The following is a 19,269-nucleotide window of genomic DNA, read 5'->3' on the forward strand; positions in this document are numbered from 1 at the left end:
TTTGATAATTTATTTTTTTGTTACGAAATATATTTAGACTCCATTTTCTCTTGTTGATATCGTGTTATGATTAGAGTAATCACACGTCAACGAATTGTCGTCGAAAATACTTTCTCGCGTGACATAATCATATGCATTTCCATATTACGTTTTACCGAAATACCGTTATATAAGCGAGTAGATGGCGGCACGAATAAAGTCCTGGCTGCAGTTCAGTCTTGGTGCCATGCTTTCACTTTCTCAGCGCTGTCTGTGTTGTGACATTAAGTAGCTTTCAACACTTGGCTAGCGACAAAAATATTCAAGCCTGACATAAAGGTATTATTTATTACTCGATAAGCAGCAATATTATTATGTATCTTGCTAAATTAATATTATTGCTGCTTGTGTCCTTTTGTAGTTGGTTTAAAGCAAGGTGAAAATGTGGTAGATTGAGCGATTTTTCATGTTTTTATTTGAGAGTGCTTAGTGCTCGAATATATTTTTTTTTTTTGCCAAAAATATTGATGAAGGAATCTGAACCTCGCCTTTTCAAACTTGCATACGCCTGGAACTTAGCGAAATGATGCAAAATCTAAAATATTGGGTAGTTGAAAAAATCTTTACGTATTTCTAATCAAATTTTAACTTATTTTTTTATAGTTATTAAATAAATAAACAAATATGTACCGGTTTCGTCGACCACTTTTTGCCATTTTTCCGCTAAAGACATTATTTCATCAGTGTAAATCGATATTTCATCTGTTAACAAAATACGAAAATACTTTTTCGAGTGCCCAATATTAAATAATTTTTGCAAAAAATATAACTATTTAGCTATTTTTTTATGTCAAAAGGACCCTTTCGCTCCACACTCACACATACGCACATGCAGTCCCTGCTGGCAATGATATTAAACAGTCGTAAAAAGCGCAGAAATCAACAGTAATAAACGAGTGAAATATGTGCAGGCTCATACCCATACACATTAGCAAATATACATATACACTCCAATCCATGTATGCTCGATAAACGTACATACGTATATACAAGCGCTTACAAAAACATGTGACATTATGAAAAACAATGAAATAATTTTATGACTTGTAATAAACTCATCGAAACTTGAGTTAATTTCCAACTTTTTTATTTGGTTTTTCTGCTTTTCAGCTACTTTTATGCCATTTATCCTTAAGCTCATACTCCCTTTCTTGGCCTTTTATTAGTTGTTTTTACTGCTTATTAACCTTGTAAATGTCGTGCCTATTCAGTGCGCCACTTTGTGTTTTTGTTGTTATTATTATTGTTGCTACTATTTATTTACTATGTTCGCATGCATTACTCCATTTGCCTGGCTCCTGTGCGATTTCGCCGTAGTTTAACTGTTGAGTCATAAATTTTGCACAAACTGTCATGTATATGTGTGTGTGTGTGTGGTGTTTCCTGTTGACAGTTGACATTATGAATTTATTGCCTTTAATTTTATATTTATATGATGTCTTAATAGCAATAAAACAATACGTATTATCTATGCACGGTGGTTTACCATGCAATAGGTGGGTCTTTTATGGGTTGAGGGAGTGGGCTTAGATTTTTTTTAGTGGAATTTAGTATAATTATAAGTTTTCTTTATACAAATATTTTTGAAACAAAAGAGTTCCTGGGAGTCTTGTATAACATTTCCTTGACTACGTAAACTAATTCTCGAAAGTTGGTTCAAACTAGTTACTAATTGTGGCATTTAGACTGATATTATGCAATGTTAGATCGTAGGATTGTTTTTCGAATTAAAGAAGATGGTGAGCAACCCACTTTGATAGCTTTGAACGCTGCTCCTGTGTGATTGCCAAAACTCCTAGATATGGCTCACAATGCACTTATAGATCAATGAGCACTTTGAGCTTACCAAAAACTTGCTAAGGTGGCAAATTCGCCGAAAGGTGTCTACCGAGCTGTTTAAACCTCAGTCTTGTAAGCGTTGGACAGTTGAGATGAATGTGTGTGGATGTTTCTTTTTCGTCTTTTTCCTTACTACTTTGACAATGTGCGTCCGACAAATGTGTAACCTCACAGCACGTGGGCCTATGATCCGTTCCCATGATAGCCGGGTTTAAGTAACCGGAACGGACCCGCATTCCTCAAAATTACTTCAGAGACTTTTTCTGCCATTACAACAGCAACAACACCAAGAAGAAGGCCTATCATAGCGGCGAAATGAGCCTTGCTTAAAGCAAATAGTTCTGTGAACCTCCTGTGTTCCGCTTTGAATCTCTTAGCCACATAAGTATTGGTTGTTGATAAGCGCTTGCTAAGTTTGCGGGAGGTCCATAGATGCAAAGCTATAGCGGATTCATAGATCCAAAAAGGCAGCGGAGTACGGACTCGTTAGCAATCTGATGACATTGGAGTAATGTGGGCTCATCGGCTTTGTAGTTTCTGGCGATTCCGTTATGACCCGGCAACTAAACAAGTCGGATAACAAATTAACTTGATGCTAATGATAATGTTTCAAACACTGCTTAACAAATTATTAGCCTACTGTCTGTGAGCCTTGATCCAGTAAATCAAGACTCCTTTTAGTCGGCGACCCAGAAGTAAATAGATTTCTAATGGTCGAAAGCTGACTGCTATAATATCAAATACTGCTTATCAACCATTGCTGTTCTTACTTATTCTTCTTTCTTTCTTGTTCCCCCTGGAATAATAGTTTTGCTTTGAACACATGCAAGCAGTGGGAAGGTCTTTGTTTTTTTCTATATCTGAGTGAAAGCGAGATACTTTTGCAACACTTCTTCAGAATGCATATATTTAAAAAAAAAAAATCACATATTTTCAATAGAATCATTTCCTCTCAGGTGAGGACCATAACAACCCTTTAGTAAGAACTGAGAAGCAGACCAAGAAAACGACAAATTATTGTATAAATTACCTTCACATATGGATCCACTTACCATTTATACACACACATAATTGCGGTGTCTCTTTCAGCTTTGATGATCACTGCGGGTTCGTACACATTTATCACTGAAAAGGTGTAGAGTTGTTAACCAATGTGTCCGTTTGAAATCAATTAAATTAATTATATTTGATTAAAATCTTTTCAATTTTTCAACCACAACCAAGTTCAATTTCATTAATAGCGGAAAAATGCTGAAAACTCGGCTCGCTTGCTGACCAAACGTGCCACACTTCAAAGGGTATTTCTTTTAGCTATTCCCTTTTTATTCCCCAATATAACGCTGTGACAGAAAGTGTGAGTATATGTGCTCCGTAAATATTTATTTGCAAGCTGTTATCTGTAGCATGAATTTTAGAGTAACGCGTAAACCAATCAAACAAACATTTTAATTATAAAAGTGAAGGCAAACACACGGAAAGTGAAGCGAAATGATTTCCAGAGAAAACTAACTGACTCCTTTCCGATGTGTAGACGTTTTAATAAGACTAAAGAGTGTAACTCGCTTAAGTGTGCGTGTGTGTTGTTCCCTTGTCTCTGATTTGACGGGATGAACACGTCGCATCTAAATAAACATTGTCGCAATTAACTCTTTCTACGTCTTCTGGCTACTTCGGGTATGTGTAGCAGAGAGTTGCAGTTTTTGGGGGCATTCCGCAAAGAGTGGAAACATGAGTAGGGAAAATATAATTTTAGTTCCAAGCAGAAAAATATCAAAAATTTTATTAGAACCTACCGCCCCCTAGTGGCGCCTTCTATATGTCGACTAGTGCGTTAGAATCTGCTATCTTTATCGATTGTCCAGTGAGAATTTCATGACATTTCATAGATTGGAAGTGAAGTATGTCTGTGTTATCGGTGCGAAAATGAGCTTCGAACATGAAAGTTGGTGTTTGTTGCACGATAAGGCGCCGTCTCATCGATCCACGAAAAAACCATTTGTTCTGTGTTTTTAAGTCTTGTTTACTTTGGAACACACCTTGCTGAAACCCTTAGCGGGATGTTTTAGTTTAGAGACATGAATTTCAGGTACTTATTGAAGTGACATTGAATCAAAAAAGATCTAAAAATAAAAAAAGGATCGTGATGATACCCACGTTTTCAATACTCCTACCTTCGGAAAGGTTTAAAAAACATTTTTTACAATTTTTACTTCTTTAATTGGCTGTTTTGAATTTTTTAAAAATACAAAATTAGTGAAAATTTAGTTTTTTTTTGATTTTTCGAATTTTTAAAAAATGTAAAAATATTGAAAATAGAGTTTTTTAAATTTTTCCAATTGTTTTAATAACCAACAATCTTGAAAATTGAGTTTTTGGACTTTTTCGAATTGTTTAAAAATACAAAAATATTGAAAATTTAGGTTTTTTGATTTTTCGATTTTTTTAAAAATACAAAGATATTGAAATTTACGTTTTTCTGACAATTTCGAATTTTTTAAGAATACTAAAAATAGAGATTTTTCCACTTTTGCGAGTTGTCCGAAGACTTTTTTTAAAGTAAAATTTAATCAGTTAAATGTAATTAACAATGCGCCAAAATGTAGGCAACGAATTTTTCGAAAAATTCAGTTTAGTAAATATAACTGCAGCGTATTTTAGCTAAAGTTACCCTGTTTATTGGCTGTCTGTTGGGAGAAGTTTTCACGACCGTTATTCTTTTCAAGCACACGCATTGCCTTCCAATTTGTTTTTACCGGCTACGTTCTTCAAGTTGGTAGACATACGAATATGAATATGTAGACTGACAAATTAAAAACAAATAAAACGCGTCGTTGACGGGAAACAGAAAGAATTGTAATCGTAAGATTCATTAAGAGTGGAGTTTTTATGGAAGATGGATACTCAAAAGTCTGGATATTGCGTTTGAAAGCTTCAAACTTTGATAACAAAATAATTAGAAAATAAAATATTTGCTTCTTGGTTAAAACAAATATTTTTGGGCATATTATTAGATTACAACAAATATCCTCAAAAGTTAAAACTTATATCAGATAATGCCCTTAAAAGCTTCCCCTAAGTCTTCCAATACATTAATCTCTCAGATACTTTGAAGTACAAACTACGCAACAGAAACAAATCGCTTGGGAACTCGAGTTTGTTCTTCAATACAATAAAAAAGCTAACAAAGAAGTTCGACACGAAAACGAGGGAGCATATGATGGTCATCAAGCAATGGGAAGGTGGTGCTTAAATTGACATAAATTTTTCATAAACTTTTGCATGCTCATTAAAAATTCGATTAATCGCTTGTTTCCACTCAATAAACTCTAAAATAAACTCCAACAAACAACAAGCGTTACATGGCAAACCGCCCGCAAAGCTTTTGTAAGCACTTGCACGACGTCAATGCAAAGGTATCGGCAGGAGAGGTAAGAAAACAAAGAAATTGTAAACTTCTACTTTTGAAAAAGCGTGCAGAGAAGCAAAGCCATTGGCGGTGAAAGCGATGGCAAAAACTTGTTTGTTGTAAAGTGGTAAATACACACAGAGTCGCATTGCAGCAGAATGCGCGTTGCCATTGAGAAGGTGGTGGTGGTGGCGACGGTATGCTGATGGCATGCCACGTAATGTCGTCGAAAATGAAAAGCAAACAATTAATGAAACGAAATGTCAACAAAACTCAATCAAAACGCACTTAAAAATGCACAAGGCTTTGCTTTATGCGCTTGCATGAGTGTTGGTGTGTCTGTGCGTATATGCGAAAGTGTATGTATGAAGGTGCATGAGAGTGTATGTGCATGGCTAGAGCCAAAGTATTAGCTTTGCACAGCGATCGAGCTAACCGTTGGCGTATTGGAAGGTGGTGTTGCAGTTGCTGTTGTTGTTGGCAATTTAACTGCAAAAGTAAACAAATCCGCTTAAGTCAGAGCTAACAACAGCAAATCAAGAGTGGCTGTAAAAATGAAAACAAGTATTGACAAACAAATGAAATCAAAACTAAACAAAATGTGCGTTGGTGGGGCCGTGAATTTCAATATTGTATGACTGAAGCTTTCACAATTTCTTATATGCTTATCGGGGATCTCCTAAGAAATGGTTTCGAAGAGTTTAAAGAATATCTCACTTTCTTTTATGATATTCATTTCGAACTTTAAAAGTTAAAGCTTAAGTATATACCTATAACGCTTTTGCATGAAAACCCTCCTCTTTGTTGTGAAATCTTATATATCTATAAAGCTTTTACATGAAAGCTTACATAGTTTTTGTGAAAGCTTATATACCTATATAGATGTTACATGAAAGCTTACCTCTTTTTTGTGAAATCTTATATACCTGTAAAGCTTTTGCATGAATCTTAGCTATGCTCTGTGAAAGCTTATTTATTAAATTATTTACATAAAAGATCTAAATACTTCTGCGAACAAAAATATTCACATTTTAGGTTAAACATGAAAGCTTTAAACAGTTTTCTCTAAAAATATTTAGGGTCCTGAATTCAGAAAGCTTACAAAGTTTTTGTGAAAACTTATATATCTGTAAAGCTTTTACATGAAAGTTTACCTAGTTTTTTGTGAAAGCTTATATACTCACTAGGCTTTTGTATGAAAGCTTATATACCTATAAAGCTTTTGCATAAAATCTAACCCATATTTTGGGAAAGCTTATTTCTTTTAATTATTAACAAAAAAGATCTATCTGGTGCTGTGACCAAAAATATTCATATTTTAGATAAAACATGAAAGCCTTAAAAGTTTTTCTCTATAAATATATAGGGTGCTTAATTCGGAGGAAACCATATTTGTACATTTGACTTGAAGTGTTGACCATTTTCCTGCCACTTTCATTAAGCTCAATGGAGATAAGCTTTTGTTAAAAAAAACTTAGTTAGTATCAAAATTTTGTCCGGTGAATACGAGCGGGGACTTCAAATACCTACTCGTTTGATTCTAAAACTCATAATCAACACCCGGGTTGAAGTGTGATACTACCATAAACTAAAGGTAATAATCGAGCTATAATGACAAAATAACCTTTCCATTGAAGCATAAAATTATCCAATACATAAACGTAAACCAAAGTAATTAGCTATAATTATAATTATGGTAATTATAAGCAAATCAATACAATTTTGATAGCTACCTTTTATAGCCAATTTGCAGCGCCTATAAAAGCTAACGGCACCACGCCACGATGTACATTTTTATATAAATTTTTTATCAAATCTTCTAAAGGCATAAATGCATTTGGGGAAACTCTCAGAAAGAAATAAAGCACCGAATTTTCTATGTATTATACACTAAGCCTACTCGCTGTCTTGCTCGGCGCCACAGTGCAAAATGCAAAGGTAAGGATTGTGAGATAACTAACACTTCCTTCAGTGCTGAGTAACAATATTGAGTTCATCAACAGTCACGCACCATCACGATCTCCATGAACATGTCCCTAACAATGAACGTGGAACGTCGTAAGGAGCTTTTGGAGACACACCAACAACAAGTGCAGCAAGAACAAGCACGACCCGCACTCACCGCTGCTGTACTGCGCTCGTGTATGAAAGAGACCGAACTCTCCATGGCGGAATTGCATCGTTTTCGACTGAGTTTGCTCACTCGCGATTCCGAACTAAACACCACGGATGATACGAGTACAGAGCTACCAAATTTATATGACATGGAGGAGGATGATTTAGTCTCCGAAGAAACCGAATTAGATGGTATTATTTATGAACCTCAAGCGGATATAAATGAGGCCAATAATAATGCGTTGGATTACGAATATCCGTTGACAATCAGAAGTGATGGAAAAACTGACAAATCCTTGCAATGTTTCGCCTACTGTCTCTACGAACAATTAGGTTTAATCTCGAGAGGTGTTTATATGGATGAAGAGCTTTTCGCGAAGCTGTATGCTATTGTCGGGCGGGAACGCCATTTGGTGAAGGAGTGCATGAATCTAAATACAAATAATAAATGTGAATCTTTATACAAAATGCATTTATGCTACATACGTTTGAAGACACTTGAAGAGGAGAATCGTATACGCAAAGTGCTGGAGAGCGCATATCCTGGTGAAAGAGATGAAGAGGGAGGGGAAGAAATACCGGAAGCTGAAACTACGCAGGAAGCGTACGCCATGGAGGAAACAGAAACAACGCTGTCAACATATGCTAATGCGGAGAATGCCACAACTGAAGATGTTGGAGTCAAAAAGTTGATGAAACAGCTGAAAAAGAAGTTGAAGCTGATGGATGCAGATGTGGAGCTCAGAGAAATGTTACAAAATTGGAATGAGGCTTAGTTGAGCATAGCTTGGAAGCCGTAATACGGTAGTAAGAAGCAGCAAAATGATTAGGCAAAAGGCTGTTATATATACATATTGGAAATAAAGTTCAGCTTTGTGTATTATAATAGAAGCTTCATAGTTACTTGTCTGATTTTTTCAATGTTCGGACACTGAAACACATTTTTTTTCGTTTTTCTCTTCGTATTTCGGTGTGGCTTGAAGTCTTGTAGCCTTTCAGTTACTAAGTCGTTGATTTCAAAATATGAACTCTTTCAAAATTGAAACCTTTTTCTAATTTAGAAGCAACAATCTCAAGTAATATCCTCGCTGATTTAAGAATGTGGCATAATTTGAACCTTTTTATAACACCACTATGTCTTTATTAGTTTTTTTTTGGAAGAATCAGACATGTTTTATTCAATCCGCTTTCAGAAAAAAAGAAAACAATTTTCCCTAAAAGAAAAGCTTATGGAAGAACAGGTTTTTAAACTCAAGTAGTTACTTTCTCATTCAACTTAACCTATAGTTTCACTATCGCTTTTAAACAGACACTCGTATCTGGTTGACACCAAGTACTTGAAAGTTTCCCTAATACGCTAACCACAACTTTTTCTATAATAGTACAACGGGGTTTTCATAAGAGCGCTACAAAAAATTTCTTAAATAAAATATTTGCGATATCAATGAAATACCATTTCATTCCATCGATGCCATAATGTATAGAACTCGATTTCTCTTTCATGACCACCACGGGCATGCTTGCAGATCTTGCCGATACTGCTGCAATTTTAAGTTCGATATTCGTACGAAGTTCAACAATCGTCGCCGGCTTGTTGGCATAGACCATAGACTTGACATACCCCCACAGAAAATAGTCTAACGGCGTCAAATCGCACGACCGAGGCGGCCAATTGTCTAGGAAATTTCATGAGATAACACGTTCACGACACTTGGTTTTTAACAAATCGATAGTGACAAGCACATGTTATCCAAGTTCACATCATTTAATTCGGCCTAAAAATATTCGGTTATCATTGACCGGTAGCGATTGCCATTCACAGTAATGTGCCGGTCTTGATCATGACGGAAGAAGTACGCCGCCGGCCCATAAACCGCACCAAGCCGTAATTTTTTCGGAATGCAACGGTGACTCATGGAGTACGTGTGGTTTTCTGCCTGACCAATAACACATATTTTGCTGAAGATGATTTTTCGATGAAAATCCGGATTATTTTCAAGTTGTTGCTCAGCCCAATTCACGAACATACGACAATTCTGTTGGTCAAACGGCTTCAGTTCTAGCGTCAGTTAATTCTTATAAAGATGTAGGCCAAGATTTTTTCGCAAAACTTGCCACAACGACGTCACAGAGATGCGAAACGCTTGAGAACGACGTGTAAGAGACTGATTTGGGTCTTCTGTGCCTGTGGATTCCAATTTTTCCACTAGAGGCTCAACTGTTGATCAGAAAGGACGATTATGACAACCAAAAATTGGAAGTAGCGCTCTTAAAGTTGAGGCCACTAACTCCGAATTTCCGTAATAAGTTTCAATAATTTCGACTCGTGGTTGGATCGTTTATTTTTCCATGATGAAATGGTAAACCTTACTAAAGAGAAGAGTCAAAAAAGAGGGGAAAAATGTGGTGTCGTTTGCTGTCCCTATCGGTCTACTTTTGTAGTGTTCTTATTGAAAACCCCGTTAAAAATGGCATCTAGACAATAAGTTGCTTTCCAACTTTTCTTGATCGTTATTTTCAAAATCTATAGAAAAAGAAAAGCGAAATGATGCGATTTTTATTTTTTTATATAGAAAAGTTTACCAGATTTTTGCTTTCATTTAAAAATCTGAATTATTACGAGCGACGGATGCAAAAAGTATTTGTTGAGGTGCGATCCAAGGCACACGAACAGCTCGATACTATAGTAAGTTTCAGATTGAAACATCCATGTAGAACTTTAGTTAATTGAATTTTCTAATATTTCAGACAAATTTTAGCATTTTAGTACACTTCCAAAGTCAGTCGTAGATTATGCCCGCTTTGAGTCCCGAAATGTTTGCACCACTGTCACAAATTGCTGCATGGTTGAACTCAACACAGTTTTTGGATGCTACAGCTCATAATTACTCAATCAAATTCAGTTAACTGTTTAACATAAAAAATGTACATTGAAATTTGAGGCAATTACTTTTTTCTGCGTTTTAATTAAATTACCATAACAATAATTGAATAAATTAATATCACAATTTTGTGCTATAAAAAAGAAAGAAGGTTAAATGATTGTTGAGAAGTTTTTAGGCAATAAATTTTCCACTATTTAAACCACATATTTCAGCGCGAAATTTATCACTTGTATTTGGAAAGCATCACAATGAAATCGTACGGTTTATACCAACTGCTCTTTGCTGCATTCATTTGCAGTGCTATAACACAGGTAAGTCTGAAAAATTTGCAGGAAACTTTTAATTAAAATTATTTTAAATTTCATATTGCTTCTCAAATCATAGCTCCACGCAGCCGACGATAAAGCTGCTCGTGAAGCATGCATCGCGGAGGCCAAGCTAACAGCCACCGATGCCAATCAGGTTAGAGCCGCTGCTATCATTAGTAAGCTCATTCAAAACGATTCTGAGGCGCTGAAATGTTTCCAGCTTTGCTACTACAAACAACTTGGTCTCATCGACTCTACTGGCAAAACGAATGCGGCTAAAACACTCGAGTACATGTCGCAGGTTAGCGGCATTTCGGATACAAATAAGTTAGCTGCTGCACTGGGTACATGCGAGTCGGTCAAAGGTAGTAGCGGATGTGATAGACTATATCAATTTGAAAAGTGCGCTTTGGCCAAATTGGGTGTTTAAAGTTATTATTGATAGCTGGAAGCATTCTTTCAAAAATTTATTATGAAGCGAAATGATTTCGTGAAAATAGTTTCAGTAGCGAACCAAGTCTTAGAATTATGACCAACATTTGAGAGTTTGAGCTTTTTGTTGAATTAAATGCATTTTATTTAGAATATTCATAAGTTTTGCTTACACTATTGTATTGAGAATAAAAATTCAAATCAAGACAGCATGCTCTTGCAAATAGCACTTATATATCTGAAAGGCGGTATCACACTCGTTGGCACCCTTCAAACCATTACATTTGGCTAGCGTATTTTTTGGCGCACTATTACCAACCGCCGGCGCCATTACCTTATGGATGGCTGCTTCATTTGGCATGCCGTTTTCTAGAATTCCTTTTTTGTTCTGGACGCATTTTAGAAAACATTTCGCTTTATCATCGATCGCGTTGAAATCACCCTTTTTCAGAGCGTCCAACTGTGCTGCGCTTGCACCAGATTCTTTCAGGCAAATCTCATAGTACTGATGGGCTTGAGTTGACTTATTAGACTTCAACTGCGAAATTAGTAATGCATAAAAGGAATTTCGTGTATATAATAATATTTTGTTCTGTTGATGTGTATATCTGTGCTTCCTCTTACCTCATGAGTCGCGACAGCGCTGAGTGAAATCAAAGTGGCTAGCAAAATATACGATTTCATTTCCTCGAAGTTGTTGGAGACTATGGTGATTATTTTACGGTTTCTAGCAGTCAAGAGAGTTTGCTCTAGTTTGCAACTTACAACTGTTGCACTTTATATAGACAGTTTTGAAATGTTTTGATTTTCTATAGTGCACCGGTATTAAGTATAGAATTTATGTGAAAAAAATGTATTTTCTTAAAAATTTTTCGTCTAACTTTTATTGCTTGCTAGTGTCATTTGTGCGCTTAAATTAAGCTACATAATTGTTAAATACAAATTAGCATTCAAGTACTTTACTCATGTGGACTACTGCAAATACAATTGATTAATCTGATTTGATGATAAAGTTAATTTTTATTTTATTTTGTTCAAAACACATTAAATTCAATCCTCGATTAAAGTTAGCACATACATATAAAAACGATTACTGATAGCAAAATAATTATTTTTCGTAGCTATAAAAGGGTGAATAGCACATTGTTTACTAACTAATTATACTGTCGAGACTTAAAATGACCTTAAAAGTTGAAAACCCTTTCAAAATTTGAAAAAAATTGATAAAAATACATTCATATATACATTATTTTATAAAAACAGAACAATTGAAAAGTCCTCGGCCTGACACATATGTAGATGGCGCTATCAGAATTAAATTAGTACGATTTTTAGTTAGTAATAAACTTCGAAAGCCGCTTTTGTTATTATGAAAAAATGAATGAAAGAGAACTTCGGTTGTTAATAATATATTGTTTTTTAAAGGGAAAAATATGGTTGAAATAAAAACTTGGCTTGATGACGAGTTTCCAGACACTACTCCAGGAAAATCAATCATAAATGATTGGTGTGTTAAGTTTAGACTTCGTGAAGAAAGCACCGAAGACGGTAAACGCAGTTGAGACCCAAAAGCGATTGTTGAGGACGAAAACATCAAAACCGTCTGCCAAATCATTTTGGTTAACCGTAAGTAGTGTTTGGAAATGCTCAAGCGTAATAAAACCGAGTTTTTGAGTTTATAAGTGGCAATGGATGAATAATATCTCCATAATTTCACTCCGAAGTCCAATCGACTATCAGCCGAGTGGACTACACACGATTAACCAGCTTCAAAGCGTGGATAAACTCAACAGGCTAAGTAAAGGCGTCTGTATTTTGCAATGCGGATGAAATAATTTTTATTGACTACTTTGAAAAATGAAAGACCATCGACAGCGACTCTTACATAGCGTTATTGAATCGTTTAAAAGATGAAATCGCCGATAAAGAAGAAAAAGAAAGTCCAGTTTCATCAAGCCGTGTCAAAAGCCAGTGAAAATGAGGGCAAAAATCCATCAATTGGACTTCGAATTGCTTCCACTTCTACCGAATTCTCCAGATCTCGTCCCCAGCGACCATTCCCTGTTCTCAGATCTCAAAAAAACGAACGCTGGGAAGAAATTTTCATCGATCGCCGGTGATCGAAGAAACTGAGACCTATATACTTTGAAGTAAAAGACAAATCATACTACAAAAATGGTATCGAAAAGTTGAAGAATCGCTATAATCGGTGCATCAGCCTTGAAGGGAAGGGAATTATGTTGTATAAAAAATTGAATTTTTCCAAAAATGTGTTATACTATGGTAGGCCGGGCACTTTTCAATTGACCTGTACAGGTAATACTTGAATATGTTTTTTTTTTTCAAATATAGGTTCTGTATGTCTGAGAGTAATCGAAAATGACTGAATCATGCTAATTAGGAATAAAATATTTGCACTCTAAAAACCATTTAATAAAAACTACCGTAAGGTTACTGAAAGCGATTACCACACAACCGATGGCTAAAAATATTCCACAGAATATAAAATTCTTCAATTAACTACAGCACGTGACGCTCATTATTGTTTACGAGTTTTTGTCAAATATTTTTTATGTTCAGTAAAGTTTGACATTTCATCATTTCACGCTGAGCTTTGGTATCACACTTGGAATTTGTCCAAGATTAATATATAACTTCACGTACTCGTCGTTGAGCAACTTTTTTCGCGGAATTTAATGAAAAGTACGCGGATGATCTCTAATTACAACAAGACGAAGAAGAAGAAATTGTCAAAAGACCGCCAACATCATGTGATTTAGCTTTTCTAGATAATTTTTTTTATGGGAGTATGATTAATCAAAGGCTTGCTCCAACGAACCCGCAACGCTCGAGGAGATCGCACTATAGATTCAGCGCACTATAGACAATATTCCAGAACTTTGTAGTGATCTCTTTAGTTCTAGATTAGACATTATGCGTCTTGTATCTTATGCATACCTCTTCGATAATATTATATTACTGTCAAGTCAACCCGATTACCAGAAATTTGTTAACCGCTAACAATCTGAGCTTTGGGGAAAGTAAAGACCAGTTAATGACCTGAGATGATCTTATCCATGCTTCCCTAATTATTTTTTTTTTAATATGCTCATATGGATTAAAATCATCTCCAAACACGAAAATCGTAAAATTGGCTGTATCATCCATATTAAACACAAACCCATTTTACGTTCAGTATTATATGACAAAAATATTATATTACATTATTTGACAAAAATAAACTATACTTCACGGGGGGATATGAAAAAATTTATACATCAACTTCGTGCATATCGGAACCAAAGTTCATTTACATGGGGAGCACTATCACATTTGCGCCGTGACAACATTTATTTTCAAATTTCGTGCCTTTCGGACCCATCTTCAGATACATCGGGAGTGCTATGGTACTAAGTTTTATTTCATCAACTTCTTTATGGCTGAGCTATCTTTTGTAAAGGCACATGGGTTATTATACCCTGAACAGGGTATATTAAGTTTGTCACGAAGTTTGTAACACCCAGAAGGAAGCGTCGGAGGGTCTGAAGTATATGTATAAAGGATCAGTATGTTGAGCTGAGTCGATTTGTCCATGTCCGTCTATCTGTCTGTCCGTCTGTATATGTACGAACTAGTCCCTCAGTTTTTAAGATATCGTTTTGAAATTTTGCAAACGTCATTTTCTCTCCAAGAAGCTACTCATTTGTCGGAACTGCCTATATCGGACTACTATAACATATAGCTGCCATATAAACTGAACGATCGGAATCAAGTTCTTGTATGGAAAACTTTCACATTTGACAATGTATCTTAACGAAACTTGGTATAGATTATTTTCTAAGACAACAATGTAATCTCCAAAGAAATTATTCAGATCGGCTTACTATAGCATATAGCTACCATACAAACCGAACGATCGGAATCAAGTTCTTGTTTGGAAAACTTTTGCATTTGACGTGGTATCTACACGAAGTTTGACATGGATTACGGCTTTAGATCATAATATAATATCCGAAAAAATTGGTCAGATCGGATTACTATAGCGTATAGCTTTCATACAAACTGAACATATAGTTACTAAAAGAAATGCACCTGTTTTAATCTAAATCCTCATTTAACGCTTAGTCAACTATTGAATCTTTCAACAAGTTTACTAGAATTCTTACTCAATAAAACCAACTGTTTATGAATACAAATATGAACTTGTACAATATGTACATGTGTATATATTGTACTAATATTTATGCAACTTATTGTTTTTAATGCGGTACAAAGTTCAATAAAATAACACAAATTAGGTTTATTTGGGTGAACGAGTATATTCCCGTCATCAGCTATATGCAAATGTTTAGCACAGACGCTGACTTAATTTCGAATCAATCTTGCTTCGCCTAGTATCTTTTCATTCACCACTCATCTACATACTTAATTAGCAATCGATGTGCAAATTAAATAGATTTTTATGGGTATTTATTTCTGCTGTCAACTTCACATGCATAAACCTACATACATAAGCACATATGTAGCTGTAGAGTTAAGGGATAGTGAATTTATTTTAACGATCATTTCCCTAAGTAGCTGTGATGCTTTCAATTTTGTTGCGTTCGTCGTTGTTTAATAATGATTTAATTGCGCGATTAATGTGCGATAAGCATGAGCAATATGTAAATGACAATATATAAAACTGCTTAGTCATAGCGTACAATATAGGGAAGCAGAATAGATTAGTACGGCATATATCTTGCTTAAGTGAATAGAATATTGGGCAATTGAAAAACTAGTTTATAACAAGTAAGGAAGGGCTAAGTTCGGGTGTCACCGAACATTTTATACTCTCGCATGATAAAGTGATAATCGAGATTTCATTATACGTCATTTACATATTTTTCAAATACCGTATTTTTGTAAAGTTTTATTCCGCTATCATCATTGGTTCCTAATGTATATACTCGTATTATACAGAAAAGGCATCAGATGGAATTCAAAACAGCGTTATATTGGAAGAAGGCGTGGTTGTGAACCGATTTCACCCATATTTTGTACATGTCATCAGGGTGTTAAGAAAATATTATATACCGAATTTCATTGAAATCGGTCTAGTAGTTCCTGAGATATGGTTTTGGTCCATAAGTGGGCGAGGCCACGCCCATTTTCAGTTTTGCAAAAAAGCCTTGTTGCAGCTTCCTTCTGCCATTTCTTTCGTAAAATGTAGTGTTTCTGACGTTTTTTGCTAGTCGGTTAACGCACTTTTAGTGCTTTTCAACATAACCTTTGTATGGGAGGTGGGCGTGGTTATTATCCGATTTCTTCCATTTTTGAACTGTATATGGAAATGCCTGAAGAAAACGACTCTGTAGAGTTTGGTTGACATAGCTACAGTAGTTTCCAAGATATGTACAAAAAACTTAGTAGAGGGCGGGGCCACGCCCACTTTTCCAAAAAAAATACGTCCAAATATGCCCCTCCCTAATGCGATCCCTTGTGCCAAATTTCACTTTAATATCTTTATTTATGGCTTAGTTATGACACTTTATAGGTTTTCGGTTTCCGCCATTTTGTGGGCGTGGCAGTGGGCCGATTTTGCCCATCTTCGAACTTAACCTTCTTATGGAGCCATAGTGTACCAAGTTTCATCATGATATCTCAATTTTTACTCAAGTTACAGCTTGCACAGACGGACGGACGGACAGACAGACATCCGTATTTCAACTCTACTCATCACCCTGATCACTTTGGTAAATATAACCCTATATCTGACTCTTTTAGTTTTAGGACTTACAAACAACCGTTATGTGAACAAAACTATAATACTCTCCTTAGCAACATTGTTGCGAGAGTATAAAAATATAACCAGATCTTGTGCAATCAACAACAGAGCATTTACAGAGGTCCAACCGCACTTAGAATCTTATAAACGTCACGTCTCTGTAAAACTTGAATAGTGCGCTTTGCTAAAAATATGGGAATCCCGTATTGTTTTAGACTCAACTAATTGGTTAATTAAGTAATTAATATAACTGTACTAATTATTTACGTTATTACGTCATTCGTATTATACTAATGTCCAGCAACGATATGCAAAATTTAGTCTCGGTAACTTACAAAAAAAAAATGTTAGTACTTTAAGCTGTTAACGTCTCATCAGATTGCAATTATAATTCAATTATTACTTATGAAGCGATATTAGTTGATTTTTCAATTCAAACAACAGCCTAAATTTATGATTACTTCCAAGCTCCATTCGGAATATTTTCCCTGCTCTGAAAGTGACAAACAGTAAACAACTAATTGATTTTTTGTTTTAGAAGAAGTCTGTTTTATTCATGAGAACTTTGTCAAAACTCTCTTAAGACTAGTTTTTAACATGCAGATGGCAGCTGTGGCTTAGAACCCACGTATCTTCCATAGTAATTTTTTTGTTCCTTCACTCATATTTTCGATCTTCTTGGGAGAAAGGTATCTAAAAAGAGAGAAAAATACTTTTTATTTTAACAGTCTACAACAATTATTTGATCATACTGCTAGAACGGATAAAAGATTCTGTAGTATATAAAATCCATGATACAACAGGTCGTTCTTACAATAAAATCCATATGATTTTTAGTTTGAACCAACCTTCGAAAAGCGCGTGTATAAACTTGATAGCTCTCGGATCATTAGTTTGTGAATTAAATCATTTTAAGTGAAGTAACTTTTGTTTTTATGAAAAATATGTGTAAAAAGTTACTTCGCTTGTTGTTAAAATATTGATTTTTGGGGGAAAAATACTGTTAAGGCCAAGACTTAAATTAATCAACATTATCTGTACTCTTTATCTGGGAAATCAAGCGTCGAAAAGGGATTTGTTCAGTTTGAACGAGGCGAAATGAGCATCAAAGACGACGATCGTAGGAGCTGCCCAAAACAGATTGTTACCGACGAAAATATCAAAAAAGTCCACAAAATTATTTTGGATGACCGTAAGGAGAAATTGTTCGAGATATCAGGAACTCTAATGATATCAACTGAACGTGTAAATCATAGCATTGACTAATATTTGGGTATGAGAAAGCTCTGTGCCAAGTTTGTATCGCGCGACCTCAGTTTTGACCAAAAACCAAGACGAATTAATGATTTGTAGCAGTGTTTGGAGGTGCTTAAGCGGAATGAACTTCCGTTTTTACGTCGATATATGACAATGGAAGAAACATGACTCCATCATTTCAGTTTGAAATCTAATCGATGGTCATCCAAGTGAACTGCACACGAGAAACCCGCTCCAAAGCGGAGAAAAACGCAACAATCAGCTTCATGGTTTTAGTGTCTGTATTTTGAAATAAGCATGGAATAAAATTTTTGGAATACCTTGAGAATGGTTAGCGACTACTACATAGTGTTATTATACCGCTTCATTACCAAAATAGCCGAAAAACCGTCGCATTTGAAGAAAAAGGAAGAGCTGTTTCACCAAAATAATGCACTGGGTCAGAAGTCAGTGAAAACGTTGACAAAAATCCACGAAATGCTTTCACATCCACCGTATTCTCCAGATCTGTCCATCAGCGACTATTTTCTGTTAGCAGATCTCAAAAAAATGAAACTGAGATCTATTTTGAAGCAAAGGATAAATCGTACTACAAAAATGGTATCGAAAAGTTGGAGGGTCGCTCTAATCAGTGCATCACCCTTTAAGATTTAGGATATTGCTTCTCTAAAGCATTTTATATTAGCTGAAGACACCAAAATATTCAATCTATTTCTCTGTACTTAAGAAGCCGCTGCACTAAATCCCATATTTCTTCAAACTTAGTGGAAATTTCGAAATGGTTAGAATGATCTCTAGTTGTAGAGAGCCTTGCTTAGTTTTATTGATTCTATGAATGAACTAGTACAGCTGGTATTTGATACCCGGGTCCGGGCCTCTAGAGAATCTAATATCTTTACTTTTTTGTAGATAAATTTAAATTAGTTTGTATAGTTACTTAAACTACAAACTTATATGAATAAGCGTATATTATAGCGATCCTCAGTTACATATGTATGTATGTGATGACAACGCTTATATGGTGTACCCTTCGATTTCCGTTGCAAGCAAAAGCGCAAGCTGACTCAGAGACGTTGTTGACATTTCATGCAAAACTTAACGACTATTTAATGATATCGCAGGGAATTAAGTAGAGTAAAACGCATAAAATGCATACAAAATCATAAAAAATAGAGCTGCAGCAAAAACTCATATTCGCATGCATATTCAGACAATTAACTT

General features: G+C 35.3%; 3 protein-coding genes across 3 annotated transcripts; 2 read left to right on the forward strand and 1 right to left on the reverse strand.

Moving 5' to 3' along the window:
- Nucleotides 1-7,162: 7,162 nt before the first annotated feature.
- LOC120772880 lies at nt 7,163-8,175 on the forward strand. Its single transcript, XM_040101726.1, has 2 exons — nt 7,163-7,222; nt 7,288-8,175. Exons 1-2 carry the CDS (start codon nt 7,163-7,165, stop codon nt 8,173-8,175), a joined length of 948 nt encoding a protein of 315 aa, XP_039957660.1.
- Nucleotides 8,176-10,532: 2,357 nt separating this feature from the next.
- LOC120772451 lies at nt 10,533-11,022 on the forward strand. Its single transcript, XM_040101074.1, has 2 exons — nt 10,533-10,595; nt 10,669-11,022. Exons 1-2 carry the CDS (start codon nt 10,533-10,535, stop codon nt 11,020-11,022), a joined length of 417 nt encoding a protein of 138 aa, XP_039957008.1.
- Nucleotides 11,023-11,220: 198 nt separating this feature from the next.
- LOC120771785 (general odorant-binding protein 56d-like) lies at nt 11,221-11,724 on the reverse strand. The gene is made up of 2 exons (XM_040099979.1): nt 11,649-11,724; nt 11,221-11,562 (listed from the first exon to the last, which is right to left on the reverse strand). The coding sequence occupies exons 1-2, from the start codon at nt 11,706-11,708 to the stop codon at nt 11,221-11,223; spliced, it is 402 nt and encodes a 133-aa protein (XP_039955913.1). The 5' UTR covers nt 11,709-11,724.
- Nucleotides 11,725-19,269: the final 7,545 nt, after the last annotated feature.

This window comes from Bactrocera tryoni, chromosome 3, assembly GCF_016617805.1.
Source record: "Bactrocera tryoni isolate S06 chromosome 3, CSIRO_BtryS06_freeze2, whole genome shotgun sequence".
Classification (NCBI taxonomy): Eukaryota; Metazoa; Arthropoda; class Insecta; order Diptera; family Tephritidae; genus Bactrocera; species Bactrocera tryoni.